Raw genomic sequence first — 20,217 nt, 5'->3', positions numbered from 1 at the left:
GCCCAGAAGTTTAAAAAAAAAAAAAAGTGAATGAACAGGAAATGATTCTAAACACAGCTCATTAATATTTTGTCATCTAATGACACACTTAATGATCAAATAGTAAAGAGAGCCAATCCTCAATTTATTTTTTTTTTAAAAGGAGTTACAAATAAATAAAGGATGGTTAACATCTGAAACAAAAGAAAGGAAAAAGAGAAATGTAAGTCCCAGAACTCTTAGACAAAGACATTTTATGCTCAGTAGCAATATTACTGAGATCAGTACTTATTGTATCATAGAGTTAACAGAAGTATTGAAGAGCAAATATGAAATACATGTGGAAACATTATGACACTAAGAAGAATAGGCAGTAGACACTGATCAACCTACCAGACCAGTATGTGACTCTTTCTTATGATTTTCATGTTTCTTTGATATTTCACATATTAACTATAAGCAGAGTGTAAATAGCCAAAAGAACTCAGGGAAGGAGTTACTTAAACTGTATTTGCTATACTTGTAGCAACACTGCCTGATGAGAAAAAGTGGTCAAAGTTTGGAAACAAAACAAAACTGTCCTAACTTAAGGAAGTGTAACTCAAACACTTAAAATACAGATGTGTTGTTGATGTGTGTATATGTGTGGGTGTGTTTGTGTTTGATGGCGAGTGCTCAGACTACACACAAATATGGTCACTTAAGACAGGATGAGTGTTGTTTAACTTGGAATCTTGGGAACTAATAACAAATTGCTTAAATTTTTCCTGTGCTAATGAAGAGCTTTTCTCATCTGTTTCCCACCCCTAGAACAGTTACCAAACTGTCGAATATTATGAAGTATAGGGCAGGCCTTGTATAGTTTCCTGTAGGCTTATTCTTGTTGCTGAAATTAACATACACTATAAATAAAATATAACACATATTATAAATAGAATGTAGCACACCATTATGACATGTGTACATTGAATAATCAGCCTTTAAATTAGCAGCTTTTAAAAAATATAAATCTGGAGGATATAACATTTTTATGCTAAACATGAAGAATGAAAGAAGCTTCATCCCAAATTAAACAATTATTTGCAATTACTTTATTCCCGAAGAACCATCCTCTATCAAACAAGCTGGGTTTGGTGTCGTTTTGCTACTGTAAAGTCCATAATACCAGAATTTCTCATCCTTAGGTCTGAGTCAATGAAGATTTAATTCTTGACCTCCCCATAAAAAGTAGAATCTGTTTAATAAAATAGATTAGACAACTTTCAAGCTATGGTCCTAGGTGGATAGGTAAGACATAGTTTTTACTGGAAAAGATGAAATTGCAAGAAATAATTAAGTAGGAATCTGAGCTCTTTAATTAGTAAAGATGATCTCATATTGCTAGTTTCAAGGTCTATATAGATCAATGTTAAATATATTCTTATCTGATAACCCCTCTATGTACATGTACTAAGTATATTAGGTAAGTATATCATTTTATATATTTACATATGATGTTAAATTAAATTTCCTCCCATTTTTAAATATTATTGCCTAATATACTTAGGCAGTAATTAAATAGTTATAAAAGATCTAATTTACTATACCAATGACTACTGTGTCAAGTTTCACCATCAATCAAGATGGAAGTCTGAAATCAATTTCTCCTGCATTTGAAGCCTTAAGGGTGATCAATATTCAATGCAATTGATTACAAACAAACAGCAACAAAACCCATGAATGTTTTCAATATCGCTGATTTATATTAACATAGTCGTTCTCATCTTTAGTGCTTTTTCTCAGATCTGTCGATACAGGTAACACCATCGTGCGTCATAACGACCACCACAACCATAGCCATAGTCTAAAATGGTGTTTTTCTTATTAAACATAAATCACTCTCATTTTTTGCTTTGTAGACTATTTCAGCTATTTTTTCTCAAAGAGAGGTAATGGGAACCATAACTGAAAGGTTACAGTGATTTCACATCACCTGGGAATTAAGTGGTTAGAGAGGGTGAAAGAGAAGAAAAGGAGCGTTTCATTGTCGTGTACCTGCACAGGTTACTACCCATTATTTTAGATGCGGACTTCATGTTATTTATTTATAAGTTGTTGTTTCTGAACCATATTTTCATAAAACCAAAAGATAATCCTCTCTGTCGAATATTGAGAAGCCCAGGCTTTCCCTTGTTGTAGCAGTCTCTGTGTTTTGTAATATTGTATGTAACTACTATGTCCCTTTGGTCTTTAGTAGGTCGTAAGATTATTTAAAATAAAGCAACGAAAGGCAACAACTCAGGCGTGACTTGCTACCTATATCAGTGTTCTTTGCTAGTGTAAATGCAATGATTCATGATGCGTTTTACTGGGATTTGAAATTTTACAGGAGTCATCAAGACCGCCCTTCCAAACATGGATAGAGAGGCTAAAGACCAGTATTTGCTTGTTATTCAGGCAAAGGATATGGTTGGTCAAAATGGAGGACTCTCAGGAACTACGTCAGTCACCGTGACCCTAACTGATGTCAATGATAACCCACCTCGCTTTCCTCGAAGTAAGTTATTTTGTTAAATACTCCAAGTGCCCTAACTTCCCTTGCCAGTCTATAAAATGTCTTTTAAAAGGACTCTTTCCAAATACTTCTCAAACAAGTGACCTTACTACATTCTCTTACAATTTTCTTTCACGAGGGTCATGGATTTTAATTCAGAAATGTAGAATATGAAGTGTATTGAAAATGAAAAGAGGCAATCATATCTTTGTATTACTTCTGTCTTCAATATAATATGGTTTTTTCTTCGGTTCATATTTTTAATACCAGACAGTTATTAAGTTCATTTCTATAATCATCTTTTCATTCTAAGATATTCTTTGTACATGTTCTGTAAGTTACAAGGTTGTTGCCAATTGTAGCATTCAGAAAAATTTCATGCATTCTATACACTAAAAGTATTGATTTATTTTTAAAGATAAAAATGGAAGAGCACTAAACTTTTTCATTTTTTACTGCATACTTTTTTTTAGCCCCTTCATGCACATTAAACATTCCTTTAGCAGTTCTACCATCTCTTTCTTGTGCAAACATTCAGTGTTTCAAAAGAAGTCAATTCAAAGAACCACAAAACCACATGCCCTCAATTTAGTTTCTATGACCAAAGTGGCTTTTGACTTAGCCAAGAAAAAAAGGGGGGGTGGAATTCTAGGTAGGTAGAAATGTCTTGATTATAGAAAAGCATTTCATCTCCCTCTCTTTTAGCTTTTTTTTTTTCTTTTCCCTTTTGTAAGTATATGTGGTATTTCTTTATAATGCTCAGGAAAATAAGGAAATTGTATAGACTGTTATGTCTCTAAAATGTTTGTTTGATAGACATGAGTAACAAAACTTCCTTACAAAAACAGATCTTAGAAGTGAACAATGTCAAGGAAGCTTTCTCTGCAAACATGAAAGACACTGTTTTCCTGCAAATACTTCATCTTTGGATGTTTCATTTTTATTTTAGACAGTTTTAATATGTAATATTGTTATATGATATCGCTATACAACAGACATTTTAATATTAACTGGGAGAGGGGAGGAAGGTTGTAGAATAAGAAAAATAATAACATAATTATATTGGGCTCACAATAAATTATTTTTCTTTAAGCCTAGAGTGGTAAGAATTGATACTTAGAATTTTTGTTGTTTCAGTTGTCATGATTTGATAAGATACAGTACAGGTTTTCTAGCTTATTAGATGCTCTCTTACTTATTAAAGTGAGGGAAGCCAAGGATATGTCATTGGATTTTTCAGTTTTACGGGATTCTCTCTACCATGTGTAGTTAATATTCTATCCTTAATATTTCTGGATTTTACTAAGAATGCTTTGGATGTGTGAAAGGGGGTCAATCAAAAGTCATCAGCATATCTTTTCATTATTTTTTTTAAATCAGTGACTGTACACAAAATTTATAAAATTGCTAACAGTAATAATTTGATCTGAAAATATAGTCCCTTCATATGGTTACATTTTCCTTCTTCAGTTCCTTCGAAGAGAATCTTTTCTCTTCATAAGAAAGTGAAAATATACCACATTTAACAACCTGAAGGGAATGGAATAGGTGGAGGAAGCAGGAAAAAAAAACAAAACAAAACAGATGATTAGAGAAAAATGGTTCTGAGGAGTTTTCTGGTTTCAAAGGGATGATTCATGGTCATCTGCTGTCCAGAGTTTTTCTTTTCCTTGACTTGCAGGATGGTGAAGAGGAATTTTTACAACAGAAAGTTAGAAAGCTTCTCTTTCTATCTTACTTTTCTTTCCTCTGTACAAATAACATTTCCTCTGCTCTTGTGTCATTGTGTCCCAAATCAGTTCCACATATAACCCACGGAGATAACTCTTATTTCTGGTAAATTTATGAGCTAAAACAAGGCTAATCTGATCTTTCGTCAGTTGTCCTTGTCCAGTTGTCTGAAACCTTCTTAGTAAAAGACACTGTTACATAAATCCTAACAATAAGTAATCCGAACTATGTAGTCTTCTGTCGCCCATATGAAGTCAAAGCTCTGCTGTTTTCATTTTTTAATATTAATGTTAATATTAATTATATTTTAATTATTTAGATTCAATGGTTACAGGCTTAATTTTATGTATAACTATGTTAAATTTATTTATTATTAAAAATAGCTTATTTCTCACCAGTAGAAATACAGGAATGGAGACACTTATCATGCCTTTCTCAGGCTGTTTCTGCTGTCACATATTAATTATTATTAGATCATCGCCAAGGAATTTCTGTAGTCTATATGAAACCTGTCCTTTATCTCATATGCCTCAGTATATTTTTTTAGTAAAATACAAAAACAAATTAAGCAAAGATGATGCAAAACGGCCACATAGTTAAGTATTTGGGGGTTAGCTTTTGTGTAATTTGTTCACTTCGTGATGTGAATTTCACAGGGTCTTACCAGTATAACGTCCCAGAGTCCTTGCCAGTGGCCTCCGTTGTGGCCAGGATCAAAGCGGCTGATGCAGATATAGGCGCTAATGCTGAAATGGAGTACAAAATTGTGGATGGTGACGGACTGGGGATTTTCAAGATTTCTGTCGATAAAGACACCCAGGAAGGCATCATTACTATACAGAAGGTAATATTTCCTTTACTTTTAAGTTCTGTGAAGGTAGCACCACAGCACATACGAAACAGGAAGCCGTTTGCTTTGTTAGAAGAGTGTATTAGACAAAATAAATGACTGTGTGAAGCTATTATTATTTTGACTTTAGGAAGCAAAGGTCTGTGTTTATTTTGAGGTGTGAGCATCATAGAGAATCGTGATCATGCTGTGACACCGTCTCTACCGCGTAATCCCACAGCCCTTATCTGTAATGCTGGGACAGTAAGGCACACTGGAGAGGTGCTGTTTTAAATGACCTCTGTGGAGAGGTGAGTAGGTTTCTTTGTTGACTATTCCAGGCAGGAAACCCCCAAAATCAACTAAAAGTCCTTGTTAGGAAGCTAGACAAACACTCCATATATGTGAAAGCAGTGCAAAGTTGGAAATAGAAACCAAAATGTTGAAGACTTGCTACATTGTCAATTATTCCTTTTTACAGTTTATACTAATTGAAGTGTTTGAGGAATTCATATGGAGCATGAAAAGTTGTGAAGCTTATCGTAATCCCCTAAATATAAGTGCAAAGGAGATAGAAAATCCCTATAATCCAAACTAAAGACTCTGTCATGGTATATTTAAATTAGCTCCCAACACTGATTAGATAAGGAGGAAAATGAGCTATTTATTCCTTCTGCTTTGTATAGACCGGATTTTTGACAAATGTTAAATTTTAAAAAATTATTTGAAATAGTAAAAATTAAAATATGTGGAAAATCCCCGCCCCCTGAATAATGGAATTTTATGTCAGTCTGACAATCCAGGTGTATAAATCTGTAATTAACACTCCTCAATAATTAACACATGTCCATAAAGAAAGTTATATTTTAGTTGTTACTGGAAAACATATGTTTGATTTTAGGCCAATGGGCAAAACATTTCTGCAATTATTTCCAGTGGACAGCTGCTATTTTAGCTCAGCTGGTGACAATCTGTGTAAAAAAGTTTTAATAACTAGGATAGGCCAACTGTTGGCAAAATGTTTTGTTTTGTTGTCTAAAATAAAAGGAATGTAATAAGGTACGATGTTGCTCAAAGGTTTCAAAGATTCATCTGAAATCAGTCTGTTCCTATTCTAGAATTGTAAATATATATTGAAATTATTTTTATTGAACACATACATTTCATATATTATAAAGAGCATAAAGCATGGAAGAAACATATACACAAATACATGTATTTGATATATTTAGTTCAGTAATAAAGTTTATCTTCAATTTCTTAACGTTACTTTTTAACGTTTTAGGGAATTAACTGTTAATTCTGGTCACAATCAAATAGCACACTTTTTCTTTTTTTCAAGTTTACAGCTTTGTAGTCATTTCTACCTTCTTGCTCCTCTGTGATCCATAATAGCTCTTGGCTGTATGTTTTTTTCTGTTCTCTTTAGCATTATCCTCAAGTTGGTTATCATGGCTCACTCCAAAACTATTTTAATAGTTCCTGAGTTCACAACCTGTTTCTAGCCTCTCAAATCCACCACTTCTTTAAATTGCTGTTCAAAATTCTACAATACTTTATTACTCCCAACTAGATTGAAAGCGATCTACCTTATCCTACGGGAATAAGAGAGAAGGCCACCACAAACTGAAACGAAGCAGTAAAATAATCATGAATGAGCTTATATGCTTAGAAATTCCCAAAGAATTCACTGAAGGACTGTTAGAGTTAGCAAGACTTTTCAATAATAATGGCTACAAAAGTAATTTAAATATCAGTAGCTTAGCTGTAGCTCCTAAGAACTGTTGTATGAACTTTCATCTTCAATCCAAGGACAGCGGCTTCTACTCATGAAAAATAGAATATCCATACTTGGCCCATTACCCCTAAAACATTCCATCTTAAGGCAGTGTAGTCCACTAGCCTTGATAGGGCAGTCTTTAATCCCAAATCCAAGTGTTTTTCCATCATGAAGCCAACAGGAACCCGAGTCTCTATTTCAGAAGCTTTTGCTTAACATTTTCTTTTAATTTCATTAGTCTCTTTAGAGAGCTGTTTTTGTTGTTGTTGTTTTATTTTGTTTGGTTTGGTTTTCAGAGCGAAGGAGGTCTATCCTTAAGATTTTCTGATTCCCTCTGTCAGAACTAACAACCGCATATGGTCCTCAAGGACAGGATTTTGATTTTCAGTTTTATGTATCACGATTTCAGTGAAATGGGGTTCTGTATTTCATTCCAGGTAAAATGTTTCCAGGGGTTTCTCACAGCGAGTGGAGTCAGCAAAAACATGTATGAGTCCCATAAATCCAGTGTTCTTTCTGTACTAGGGAGTAGTAGAATCATCTATGAAATCCAAAATGGATTTCTGAATCTGAGTCACAAGGGCACTCCACTAAAACTAAGAAATTCTGAAGGAAAACAAATGAAACATTCTTACGTTGTTCTTAGAATATTTTTAAATTTTCATTTAGATGTACTGTAGAATTCTATGGGCGGTCCAAAAAAATGACCCATTTTTTGATGGGTTTTCTAGTGTCTCCTAACTAAAGGAAAATGTTTACCACCAGGCACTGCTAGGATGTTGACATACGTACCTGTTCCACTGTTTATTTATATCATCATTTCTCTTGGAAATAGGGTATTTTGTACCTGTGGACCATGCTTGATAATCACGTGAACTTATTCTCTCCGTACTCTATAGTATAATAAAACTTGAGTTCATTGCTTTGTCATAAACAATGCACTGTCATGGTTATAATGAAATTTATTCTGGTCTGAGCAAACGTATCGTATTTTGAAACATTTACATATGTTATACTTTGCATAGAGTGAACTTCAGAGCAGAGAGAGACAAGAAAACAATCTTTTTAAAGATACGTTAGAAAAAGAAAAATTAGTACAGAATTGTGAAAGATAACCTTCACTTGTGTTATTATTCCTCCAGTGTCTTATATAGAAAATGTTTATAAATATGACTAAAGAGGCGGAATCCCAAAGGCTAAAGGTTTTTGTAGATATTACTACAGAATTATAAACATAATTATGTAGTTTAAATACTGTTTCAATACAGCGTTTCACAGTGAAAACTGCTGCTTTGGCCATTTATGAATGATTTAATGAAACTTCTACAACCTGTTACACGGGGCTTCCAAATTCACAAAGTGTAAACATAAGTATTATCCGATGTGAGCAAAAACTGTCCTTCTTTCCACCTAGAGTTTTTTCTGCTTACCTTTCTGCATCGTAATTTACAATGTGGGAGCTTTTGTTTCCTATTTTTCCTTTGAGAGATGACAATCTTTCCTCTAATGCACTTCAGTTTTCAATATAAGACCTCAGTAGGGATTAAATATGGGATTTTGCTTTTATAAAATACATTACTATAAAGTTACAGTACAGTAAAAAATGAACATTTTCAAGATGCATTTCCTGTGAAGGATAAGTACACATTCATCTCTGGCATATGGAGTGTTTGGAGGCTCACATTGTCACTGTCAAACAGCATATTTAAGCTTTTCCTGGCCGATTCTAGGCTATCTTTATAATCTCCTTATATTCCTACCTTTAAAATTCTGAATGAGGCCAAAGCTATCAAATAATGGAACATTATCGTCAAAGTATTGATAAGGTGGCCCACATCCCTTCACTGTGCAGGAGGAAGACTTAGAATATACAGTTTCCTTTCAGCTCTCTCTCTGCCATGAGGATTTCTAAATGCTAGGGTTTACTATCTTGTTATTGAAATGGGTCCTTTGTCTACGACTTGCAATAATGAGGGGCTAATTCCCAGAGTCAAGTATGTATTTCAGCATTTCATAAAATGCTACTGATGTGTGGTGGAGGTCTGTCAAACCGGCAGCATTTCCAATTTATTTTTCTTCTTATCATTACATTTTTTCTTTCAGAGGTTTTATTCAATTAATCCTGGTGCTGTGGAGGTACATTTCTCAAACGGAACAAAGATATTTCTCTTGTTGGACTGTGGAAAGGCATACATTTTGAATTATTTTATTTATTATTTTAGTTTTTAAGACTGACGGTGATAAGATTAATATAGTAATTCGAATGTAGTTAACTTGTGAATTTCAGACTATATTTTCCAATTTATCCAGCCCATTGTTACTGTGTATATTTTAGCAAATCTTTATAATACTTGAATTATTATGCTCATGTATGCATAGAAATAGGTCATCGGCTTATTAAGGTATACACTTAGCCGTGTTTGAATAGCCAAGATTATAGATGCATTTAAGGGCTTAGAAAGGAAATAAGAAACTGACACTCTTTGAAGGAAGTTGATAGTAATGTAAATGTCAACACATGATAGTCTTGATCAAAGAGGCAAAGGCCATGTTCGCTTACGAGTATTTTCTGTTTGCTTTGATGTTGACAGTTACCAGAACAGTGTTCTCAGAATATGTGTATGTCAAAGACATTTTCCAGTCCATCACTTTTTTTTCCTTTTTGCTTAGTACAAGTCACAGATAATGTACAATCTTTTCCTTACTTCTTTTTTCCATGGCGTGTTGTTTCCTAAATTAGTTTCAATGGGTAAGCTTCCAAGAAAGACATATTTAAGAAAGAGATAAAATTTAATGATTGTATAAGAAAGTTGAAGAGAGAATTTAAGGACAAAACTTGATGTTTCTAGTATGAGTAACTGGATGAATAATTGTGTCATTTCTTTAGAATGGGAGTGTGCAGATGATTAATATGGTTTTGAATAATATGAGGCGCTTGTGATATCTGGGTAATAACATCTAGGAGGTCATGAATAAGGAATAGCGCTCCAGGCAGAGGTCTAGAGTACAGACTTAGGTCTGGGAAGCATTACCATCTGCATGATAATTAAAACTAAAGGAACACTTGAGAGCATCACTAAAGCATGTATATAAAGTAAGGGGAAGTGGGAAGTGGTGCCTCAGTCAGTGGAACATGCAATTCATGATCTCATGGGCATGAGTTCAAGCCCCGTGTTAGGCACAGAGCTCACTTAAAAGGCATAATAAAGTGAGGGGAAGAATGCTTTCGACATTACTTGGTGAAACTGAAAGTTTTAACTTAGCAGGGCAGGGAAAGATTCAGAGAAGGGAAATTGTTTTTTCTTTTAGGTGGAGTATTTTAAGAGAGTTTATAAATAATTGATCAACAAAGCAAACTTAAAATATAAATATATTTGGATCAATAAAAGAAAAGGAATTGCCTGTATTATCAGTAGGGGAGAGAACTGGTGGATCCTGGAATCTATTTTAGATAATAAATACAGGATATAAACCAATAAGGAGTGATTAGAAAAGTGAAGGGCCCGGAATTCAGAGAAATCCGCACGTCTAGATATGCCCTTCTCTCACTGTTCGTTTGCTCGTTTCGAGTCTATTTTGGTTCATTTTCACTGGAGGTGCTGCCATCACATATCAGAACCTAAAACCACCAAACTTTCATTCTGTTTCTCTCCACAGCTGTGCCAGCTCTTCATTGCCACTTAACCAATCACCCCCCCCAAAAAAGATGACTTTAAACAACACTATCTGTTTACATCATGATTTTGTGGGTGAACAATTTGGTGGGCGTTCAGCCGGCTGACTTTTCTGCTGGTCCTAGGTAGGCTTGCACATGGATCAGTGGTCCGCTCCTGGTCAGCTCGGCGGCTCTGCCTCTGCGTGGAGGTAGCTGGCTATCTGCTTGCACCAGGGGGGCTACAAACGTGTCTCATAGCATCCAGTTGCTAACTTGGGTTTGTTCCAAGAATGGTGGGAACAGAAGCTACAAGGTCTCTTTGAAGCCAATATCCAGAATGGGCACATCTCTGCTGCCCCATTACATTCATCAAAGCAAGAGAGGCCCCCCCAGGTTTGAGAAGAGAGTGGAAAAAACACATGAAAAGAGAGGAGCTGTACAATACTGTGGATGCTGGGAAAGTAGAAAAAAAGACTTTGAGTCCCAGCTGTGCTCCAAAGAAACTAAAAAGTCTTCAGGTTACACATTATATGGAATGGCAAAAGTAAGACAGAATCTCAGGTCAGCTGACTATATACTACAGTCTTCTGTCCTGTTTCAGCATTGCTCACGAAATAATTGTGTGGATCAAAATAAATTAGTAATTAAAAAAATAAAAAATGAAATAAATTAATATCTGCTGCTGTTTGATAAAAGCTCCCAGGAAAATAGGAGCTAAACTGCCTTTGGGTCATGATCTGGATTCAGCCTGTCTGAAAAGGTGTGAGACTTTTCCACAGGAAGTCACTGGGTCTAGTCAGTGGTGCATGCTGGGAAATCGGGGCCTCTGCCTGACCTGTTGTGTGATCCTCGTTTTAGACACTGGGCAGGAATATCGTCATTCGGAAGGCTTGTTTTCTATTTTCTGCTTATGAAATTAAAAAAGCCTACTGAATTCACAGTGGGAGGTGGTGGTGCACAGAATCGCGTGCCCCCTCCCCCATCCCTAAAATATCCGTGTGCTAATCCCTGGCACCTGTGAGCAGTTTACCTAACATGACAAAAGGAATTTTGCAGACGTGATTACGTTAAGGGGCTTGAGAAGCAGAGATTGTCATGGATTATCTCCTAGGGCTCATGGTAATCTCAAACTCCTTACACGAGGGATGCGGGAAGATTCAGTGGGAAGAGTAGAGACCCCGTAACAGAACCAGAGGAGGACAGAAGGGGCGGCTGTGAGCCAGGACTGCAGGTGGCTCCTGGAAGCTGGCACGATTCTTCCCTGAAGCCTTGGGAAGGAGCACAGCCCTGTCAACACCTTGATTCAGACCTCTGAATCCCAAAATGGTAAAACAATAAATTGATGGGTTTTTTTAATCCCCTACATTTTGGTGGTTTGCTCCTGCAGCAGTAGGAAATTCATACAGAAGTCCTAGTTGAACATTTCTGTGAGCTGGAAAGCTAATCCAGACAACAGAACATGAACGAGAAAGCCAGACATTCATTCACTGGGTATGGGTAAGAATCTGGGTAAGTGCTGATTTAGGCATTCCGTGCTCAAGGCGAAAGACCATGTGATGGCAGTCGACAGTCTGGTGACGAGAGCCCTCAGTTTCTCTCTCACCGCTGCCGTGTGGACTGCTTATTTCCTACATCCCTTTGACATGGTTTAATCCCACTTTCTTCCTTTGTCATCATACTGAGCTTCACTACTACTCTTTTTGTTTGTTTTAGATTATCGGATTCATACTTCCAATTCATTCTTAGTCTGTGGGAACAAAGACACTGGGGCCACCCTGTGTTGATTATGAGCTAGGAGCTCAGTCTGTCCTTGGCTCAGTTTCCAGATTTGTCAGAAAGATCTGTTAAGAGCTATATTATCTTACAGTATTACCTTGTGGGAACCAATGAGTTATAGCAGTTAATAAATTAATATTGTAAAACTCATTGAATGATCACCTACATACGGGAAGGACTATATAAATGTGCATTGTTAATGGGGAATACATTTAGAAGTTTATGGTTCTGCCTCTTTGTAGATAAGTTCAACTAAAAATCTGAAACATATATGCATTTAGTTGACGGGTCTTCGAATTTTTTTTAAGTTAGAAAATACCAAATTCAGTCTAAAGTCAGATGAGACAGAGGGATGTTGAGTTAAGAGCTACAGTGTGTGGATGGGGTGGGGGATAACAGCATTATCTAAAGGCAAAGTAAATTTTCTTGTATCTTCATGACAGGAGGTAGTTTTACAACTTGCAGCAAGGCTCAGGCTGAAGGTGGGCCCCTACTCTCCATAGCAGCTCGCAGCTAGAGGCTCTGTCTTCCTTGATGATTTCATTTCAAAGAAATGACTCCCCTGTTTCTTGAGGAAGACATTCCTACGCTGTAAAAATGGCAAGAAACATTTTTTTTTTTTAATTTCCATCTCAAAGGGGCAGAGAATGAACTTACAATACATGCTTTCTATACTAACTGCTCTAAGAAATGGTAGGTCAGGGGCCAAGAGCAGGAAGAAGCGCGTCTAAATTCAGGCAAGTGGGGGAAACATTAAGGCTTTCTCAGGCATAACCCAGGGAAGGGAGAAGACAAAGGCAGTCACACATAATAGTTGCACATAATGAAGGCATGCTTTGCTTTTGAAAAATAGTTGGGAGAATCACTTTAGAACTCTTGTTATTGTATTTAAATGTACAAAATTATTCTAGCAGAGAGAGCTCTTTCAAGGTTGTAGGTCACATTTAAGGCTCTGGACAGAAGATTTATTTAGAGTAAAATAATTGCAAAGGGAAAATTGTAATTGAGGGTTATTTTCCCATAGGTATGGCCTCATTTAAGCCCATTTACTTAGTGGGGAAAAGATGTGTGTTAGTTTGATCAACAAGGAGGGAAGATATTGAAAGCAACAGAATATACTTTGATCCAAAAGATAGCTGGAATCTCTAGAGAAAGAAGTGTTCTTGAAAATGACAGTAGTCTTAGTGCTTTTATATAAAATCAACATTAAACATAGACACTGAATATAGAGTCAGGCACGTGTGTGTACATGCACTCGCTCTCTCTCTCTCTCTCTCTCTGTCTCGTTCTCTTTCTCTCGTCAGCCCTTTTGGTACCGTGCCATGGTTAGAAGAGCAGAATGAACAATTTCCAAAAGAAGAGTTTAACTTGGATCAATTCCTAAACATCAACACAAGCATTGCCCAAAAGAGCAAGATCTAAAAGGAGGCCACTGAGCTTAATGAGAGCACATTTGGCTGGAGACCAGAAGCCAAGAGATACAGAGAAAGAAAAATGCAGTGCAGTGATTTTATTAAATGGATTCAAGATGCTGTTTTAACTTAGGTTTTACTATTTAAAAGGCTAAAAATGGCAGGGACAACTATGCATATCCCACTATTAATGATAGTTGGGGTTTTTTGTTTCGTTTTGTTTGTTTGTTTTAATTCAAGCCACCATATTATAAACTGACTTTGCTGAAGATGTAGGCCTAGGTGTCATGGGAGAAACATAGGGGAAGAAGGGATGGTTTTAACTTTCATTTGATTTGTATACAATCTAGAAGGAAGTAATGGCACTAAGAATAATGTAATAGTAACAAAGTGAATATTTATATAACAGTTACTCTGTCAGTCAATGTTCTAAGTGTTCTAATTTAGGAATACCGTATAGCAAACCTATATGTTGATGAGATGGGAAGTACCTAAATGTGATAATGCCATATAATAAGAGACCCTAATTGCTCTTGGATTCTGCTTTTTATAGTAGGAAGGGAATGGGTGGTGGGTGGACATGGCCTTGACTTCACATAGTGTGTCTTCCCCCTCTACACATGTAACTTTGGACTTTCCCTGGAACTCTCTGCTGTTTGATTTTCACATCCATTAATAATACCAGCTTTGCATCTTTTAAAATGCGTGTTAAAGATGTGTATAAAACTTCATTTATGGTTAGCTTTCCATTTAAAGAAGTTTTATTATCCGTTAGGCAAGGGGATTATGGGAACATTAATAAGGTGATGGTGGGTCTCCATATTTCAGTACGACAAATGGAAGACAAAATTACATGAAAGAAGGACCATCAGGTGATAAGAACTGGAAGACAGTGTGCTCCTTATAGTGAAGAGTTCATTTTAATTGTGGTCAAAGGGATAGGAGGAAGAAGGGTGAGCATCTAGTCTGGAAAAATAAGCTGATTATCTTGGGATCCTTAGATCAGGGGTTGACAAACAACTGCCTGCTTCTGTGCAGCTCAAGGACTATGGATAGTTTTAGATTTTTAAATGATTGAGAAGAATGGGAGGAAGACGGATGTTGTGTGATACGTGAAAGTTATGTAGAACTTGGGTTTCATTGCCTGTACGTGAAGCATTATTGGCACACGGCCACACTAATTCATTTACAGGTGGCAGAGAATGTACAACCTGCAAAGCCCAATTATTTAGTATTATTTCCTTACAGGAAAAAGTTGTTCACCCCTACCTTAGTTACAATGCTTATTTTTTAAATTGTTTTATTTTAATTCTAGTATAGTTACCATAGCATTATACTGGTTTCAGGTGCACAATACAGTGGCACAGCAGTTTTGTGTATTATTCAGTTCTCATCAAGAAAGTGTCCTCTTCATCCTCTTCACCCATCCCCCACCTGCCTCCCCTATGTGGACCCTCAGTTTGTAGGGTTTTTTTTGTTTGTTTGTTTTTTTAATCCTGCAGTTCATCATCTCTGATGGCAAAAAATGTAAACAGCCGTATTTTGTAGTCTAGGAATATATACCAAGCAAGCCGCTTCTCTCTTTCAGAGTCTCTGACATGCATGTTGCTGGACAGATGAAAGCACACCTTGTTCAGGTCTCAGTTCGGCTCTGTGGCATCCCTGACTTGGGTCTCATGACTCCCGTTTGAATCCAGGTTCTCATTCACCCTACCTACTGCTTGCTATTGTGGGCCACAGGGTGAAGAGTGTTTTGGTTTACTTTCCAATTATATATATCGTCTCCAGTGATATGTAGTTCCACTATGGGATAGAATCTGTTTAGACATTACCTTTTACTTTGTGTTTCCTCAGTTGTTATTTTAACTTTCTTTTCCCCCAAGTAAAACTCCGTTCATTAAATCTAATAGTTATAGAACGTATTGCTTAGATAGAAGTCAATAAGGAAGAGAAATAGAATTAAAATTTTATTGCAAAAGCTTTCTCTTCAATGTGGTTAACAACCCTATCTGTCACACCACACCCCTCTTTGAAAACTAGATGTCTGGCTGATTCTGATTTGCTCTGAAAATCATTTTGTGTAGCAATTTCTTTTGTCTGTAATCTTGATTCATAGCCTTTCATATGAATTATTTTATTGCTCTATTTTCATAATAGCTCTTAGGCAACCAATCATCATGCAAGATATTGTGTTTCATTATGACTCAGTGGCATCCAGATGTCTATACCTCATGTTGTTGCCTTTTAGACATATTAAAAAAAAAGTTCCCATAAAATAGCTGCATTCATTTGTGCAGTAAATTTTAAATTTTTCTTCATATGCCAGTCAAACTTTTACTTGAATACAGAAATACTTGTTATCCCTTTTGATAGAGCTGAATGAATATCTTAAAAGTGGTTGTGGTTTTGAATTGATTTAAAAGGAGATGGTAAACAGCATTTTTAAGACATTCTATGATAAACAGACACACACTATAAAAAAGTAAGTTTTCTCTTATTGGCCAGTTTTATAAGTAATTTAAGAACAAAGTACACAGGTTACTATCCAAGCTATGTGTGTGTTTAGAGTAAGTGAATGCACTTAGGTAAATATATTCTTTTTTTTATTCTTAGCAATACCCAAATTAAATATTGGATTACATGTATGGACACGACACAATGTTAACACGGAGGTCAGCCTTCTTACAAGAGGATTTGCATCACAATTACCCAATGAGCCTTTTAAAAATACGTACGCTTCATCGCGGCTCTGCTGAATCCGCATCGTTGAAGGGGACACACGTGTGTCAGAAAACCCCTGGGTAGTTCTGATCCCCACATTTGGTTGAGAACCATTGGTCAGGAAACATTTTTAGGTAATAGACAAAAAAGGTAGCATCATCAAAACATCACTGAATTTGTTAATAAGGTGGTCTTTAGGGCACTGTGTACCACGTGCCCCTGTATTTTCAGATGAAATCTCAGAATGAATTAAAACTGCATTTTCCTGTAACAATTCTAAGAAGTCTTTTGTGGTAAAGAAAACCAATATACTTGACTGTTCCTTCCCCCACTCCCTCCTTTTGGTGATCAGGATTCCCTGGGGCAAATATATAGTTCAATTTTAAGGCTGTGTGTCCTGGTTATCTGTGGTCTAGTTCTTTCTAATTCAACAAGAATTTATTGGGTCCCCTTCTATCTACTGAATTCATAATGGGCCCTGGGAATGCTAGTAATTAACAAAACAGTCTGGAGCTTATAGTCTATTGGATGAGACAGATGTGAAGCCAGTAAAAATTTCAGTAAGTGCTCCCTGATCTAGATATTGTAAACCTATTTTTGAGTATTGATTTATATATTTTCCCCTCAGTATTAACCAGAGATGAGCCATGGAAATGTTTTATGTAACATATAGCTGCAAACACACACATATCTATATTTATTTTGTATGTACATGGGTTTCTGTGTGTACATGTTATATTGAGCCTTTTTAAAAGGCTCATTGGGTATATCAACACTACAGATATATATCCTGCTTGTCATATAGACATACATGCAGTATATATATTTATTATATCTATATTTATATTGTATGTACATGGGTTTCTGTGTATACATGTTATATTGAGCCTTTTTAAAAGGCTCATTGGGGGGCGCCTGGGTGGCTCAGTGGGTTAAGCCGCTGCCTTCGGCTCAGGTCATAATCTCAGGGTCCTGGGATCGAGTCCCGCATCGGGCTCTCTGCTCAGCAGGGAGCCTGCTTTCTCCTCTCTCTCTCTGCCTGCCTCTCTGCCTACTTGTGGTCTCTCTCTGTCAAATAAATAAATAAATAAATAAAAATCTTTAAAAAAAAAAAAGTCTCATTGGGTATATCAACACTACAGATATATATCCTGCTTGTCATATAGACATACATGCAGTGTATATATACATATAGTGTGTGTATCTATATATCCTATTTTCTATTTATATGACTACATTGTTTATTTTAGTCAGCATCACACCTTTGGGGAGGGCTTGGAATATATGCTTTCCCACATACATGCACACACCTGCCCATGCACATGAGATGAAGTTGGATTCCAATTCTCAACATTACGTTTTAGCCCCTTTTCTCTAATACATTTTAGTTATGTAACCATCAGATAAAAATTACAATTAAGTAAATCATGCTTTATATTTGGTAGCATTTCGGTCCATTTCTTTACTTTTTTAAAAAAGGATATTTTTGTTTTATCTCCTTGAATGCGAGGAATATTTGGGGACAGTTTTTCAGTGGTGAGATTGAGCTTGAAAGTCATAAAAATCTGTGACTCTTTATTTGCAAATAAGAGAAAACGTTTCTCTTTCTCCTCTCTTCCTTGAAAAAGAGAGGCATTTTTATTGTCACAAACAACTTCAGCATATTGTGTATGTAATTCTTTTTTTTTTTTTCACAGATGGTGCTTTCCTAGGACAATATTTAATTGCCCTTACAACTTTTTAAAGCTACCAAATGGTTTAACTGGGGTCACTATTTTTGAGTTAAGTGTTGGCATGCTAATCATCTTGGAAAGTTGCAGGACTGAGATTTTGGAATGTAACTCTCAGCCATCAGACACACACAGAGACACAGTGTATACTGGGAGAGGAGTTGTGGAGAAAGAAAGAAACAATGGGTGCTTCTTCGAGAACTGGCTGTGTTTTCAGATGGCGCAACACTCAACATCACACCTATACTGTGTGGCTGCCTTGGACCACCTAACAGCTCAGGATTGTAATGGAGTCCCTGAAATCAATAAAGATGACCTTTTAAATGAGAAATCCAGTGGAAAGTTATATTTTTCTTTCTTTTTAACGCACACCCTGGATAGTGCAGTTAAATTACATGGTTGAAGAATATTATATTGATGTCCCTGTTGGAAAGAGTTTTCAATCTTAGCAGTTGTCTTTCAAATAATATTCTAAAGACTTGCATTTGCCCATGCAATGCACGGCAGCAGAGTGGATTAAGTTAGCTCCAAAGCACTTACCATTGTCTATGAGCCAGAAATGCCGCAAGGATTCTGATTGGCATTATTATTTATTATTTGTGAATGCTGATGGTGCATTTTCATGGCGGAGTCCTTTCTATGCTTATTGGCATTCATAAATGAAAAGGCTCTGCTTAGCTGACTATTTAATTGGTAATTTAATTTCCCTAATAACTTTCTTTACAGGACCTGGATTTTGAAGCCAAAACAAGTTACACACTCCGAATAGAAGCTGCAAACAAAGATGCCGACCCTCGCTTTCTAAGCCTGGGACCATTCAGCGACACGACAACGGTGAAGATAATTGTGGAGGATGTGGACGAGCCCCCCGTGTTTTCCTCACCTTTGTACCCCATGGAGGTGTCAGAAGCTACCCAAGTTGGAAATATCATTGGCACTGTAGCAGCTCATGACCCAGATTCTTCCAACAGCCCTGTGAGGTAAAAGCTCATTTCTCTTCTTTCTGGCAGTTTGCAACAATGTGCTTTATTCACAACTAGCAGGTTTCTATATTATGATGCTCTTGATTCATAGCAAATGAAGACCAGTTTTGTCTCCGTATTGAGCCATAGCAGCGGAAGTGAAACAGGATCAGAACAACTCGACGTTTTACTAATTTAAAAATGTTTCACCTGATTATCCAAGGCCATTATCATGTAGCGATATTCTTAGGCACTCATTATCATCCACAAGCCATAGCTGATGTTCCTATTGAACCAATTATCCTGAGCTCTTTCAAAACCAACTGTGTTCAAAGATGAAGTGATGCATGTCCTAGTTGTAAGATACAGACATATATGAGAAAGCTAATTTTATAAACAATTAAAATTAGGGATTAACTTTTAAACAAATCATATTTTTTACACACTGGCCTATTTGGATAGCATATTTTTTAAGTTTATTATTTCCACTTACAAAAAAAAATACTGTATCTATATAGAAGGACTATTTTTCAAATGTCTTATCAGTAGTCCTGTACCAAGACGAGACACATGGTTCTAAGCAACCGATCTCTTTATGACCAACAGAAAGGTGATAGGTAAGCATTAGAATACCACAACAGTTTCACACTTTCAGTTTTACTTCTAAGGTACAACGTGATATTGACATGAATGTTTTTGCGTATGTATGTGTTAGTATGTGTGTGCACATGAGGCATCTTTTTAGGTGAATAGTCTACAGATAATATGCTTGAAATCACTTTGTATTACATGTCTTAATTTGCACTCGTAAGTAAAACTTTTAATGGGACATTTTGGATTTTGAGTACAAAGTCTAATAAAGTACACAAATCAGTGGATGTTTTATATTCAGATATAGTCAATTAAAAGCTAACCACAGCTTTTTAGATTTAACTGCTATCTGGCAATGCTAAGTGCTTTTGAGGTAACTTCTGAGCTAAGTTTGGACATTGACAACAAAACGTTATGAAAAGTATTTGTAATTTAGACAATAGTTCTTAGTTAAGAAAAGCATAATCTTTTACCTTCCTAAAATAATAAACTTATTTAGGCATATGTAACTGCTCTGC

At 36.1% G+C, this 20,217-nt stretch overlaps 1 protein-coding gene across 1 annotated transcript in view; it reads left to right on the top strand.

Moving 5' to 3' along the window:
* Positions 1 to 20,217, top strand: part of CDH7 (cadherin 7) — a 109,128-nt gene that overhangs the window by 50,630 nt on the left and 38,281 nt on the right. Inside the window, exons 4-6 of the mRNA XM_044242839.1 lie at positions 2,348 to 2,515; positions 4,900 to 5,087; positions 18,873 to 19,126. Of these exons, the coding sequence (XP_044098774.1) occupies positions 2,348 to 2,515; positions 4,900 to 5,087; positions 18,873 to 19,126 (610 nt within the window). The remainder of the gene's footprint in view (positions 1 to 2,347; positions 2,516 to 4,899; positions 5,088 to 18,872; positions 19,127 to 20,217) is intronic.

This window comes from Neovison vison, chromosome 3, assembly GCF_020171115.1.
Source record: "Neovison vison isolate M4711 chromosome 3, ASM_NN_V1, whole genome shotgun sequence".
In the NCBI taxonomy this organism is placed as follows: domain Eukaryota; kingdom Metazoa; phylum Chordata; class Mammalia; order Carnivora; family Mustelidae; genus Neogale; species Neogale vison.
This window is presented reverse-complemented; position numbering and strand designations above follow the sequence as displayed.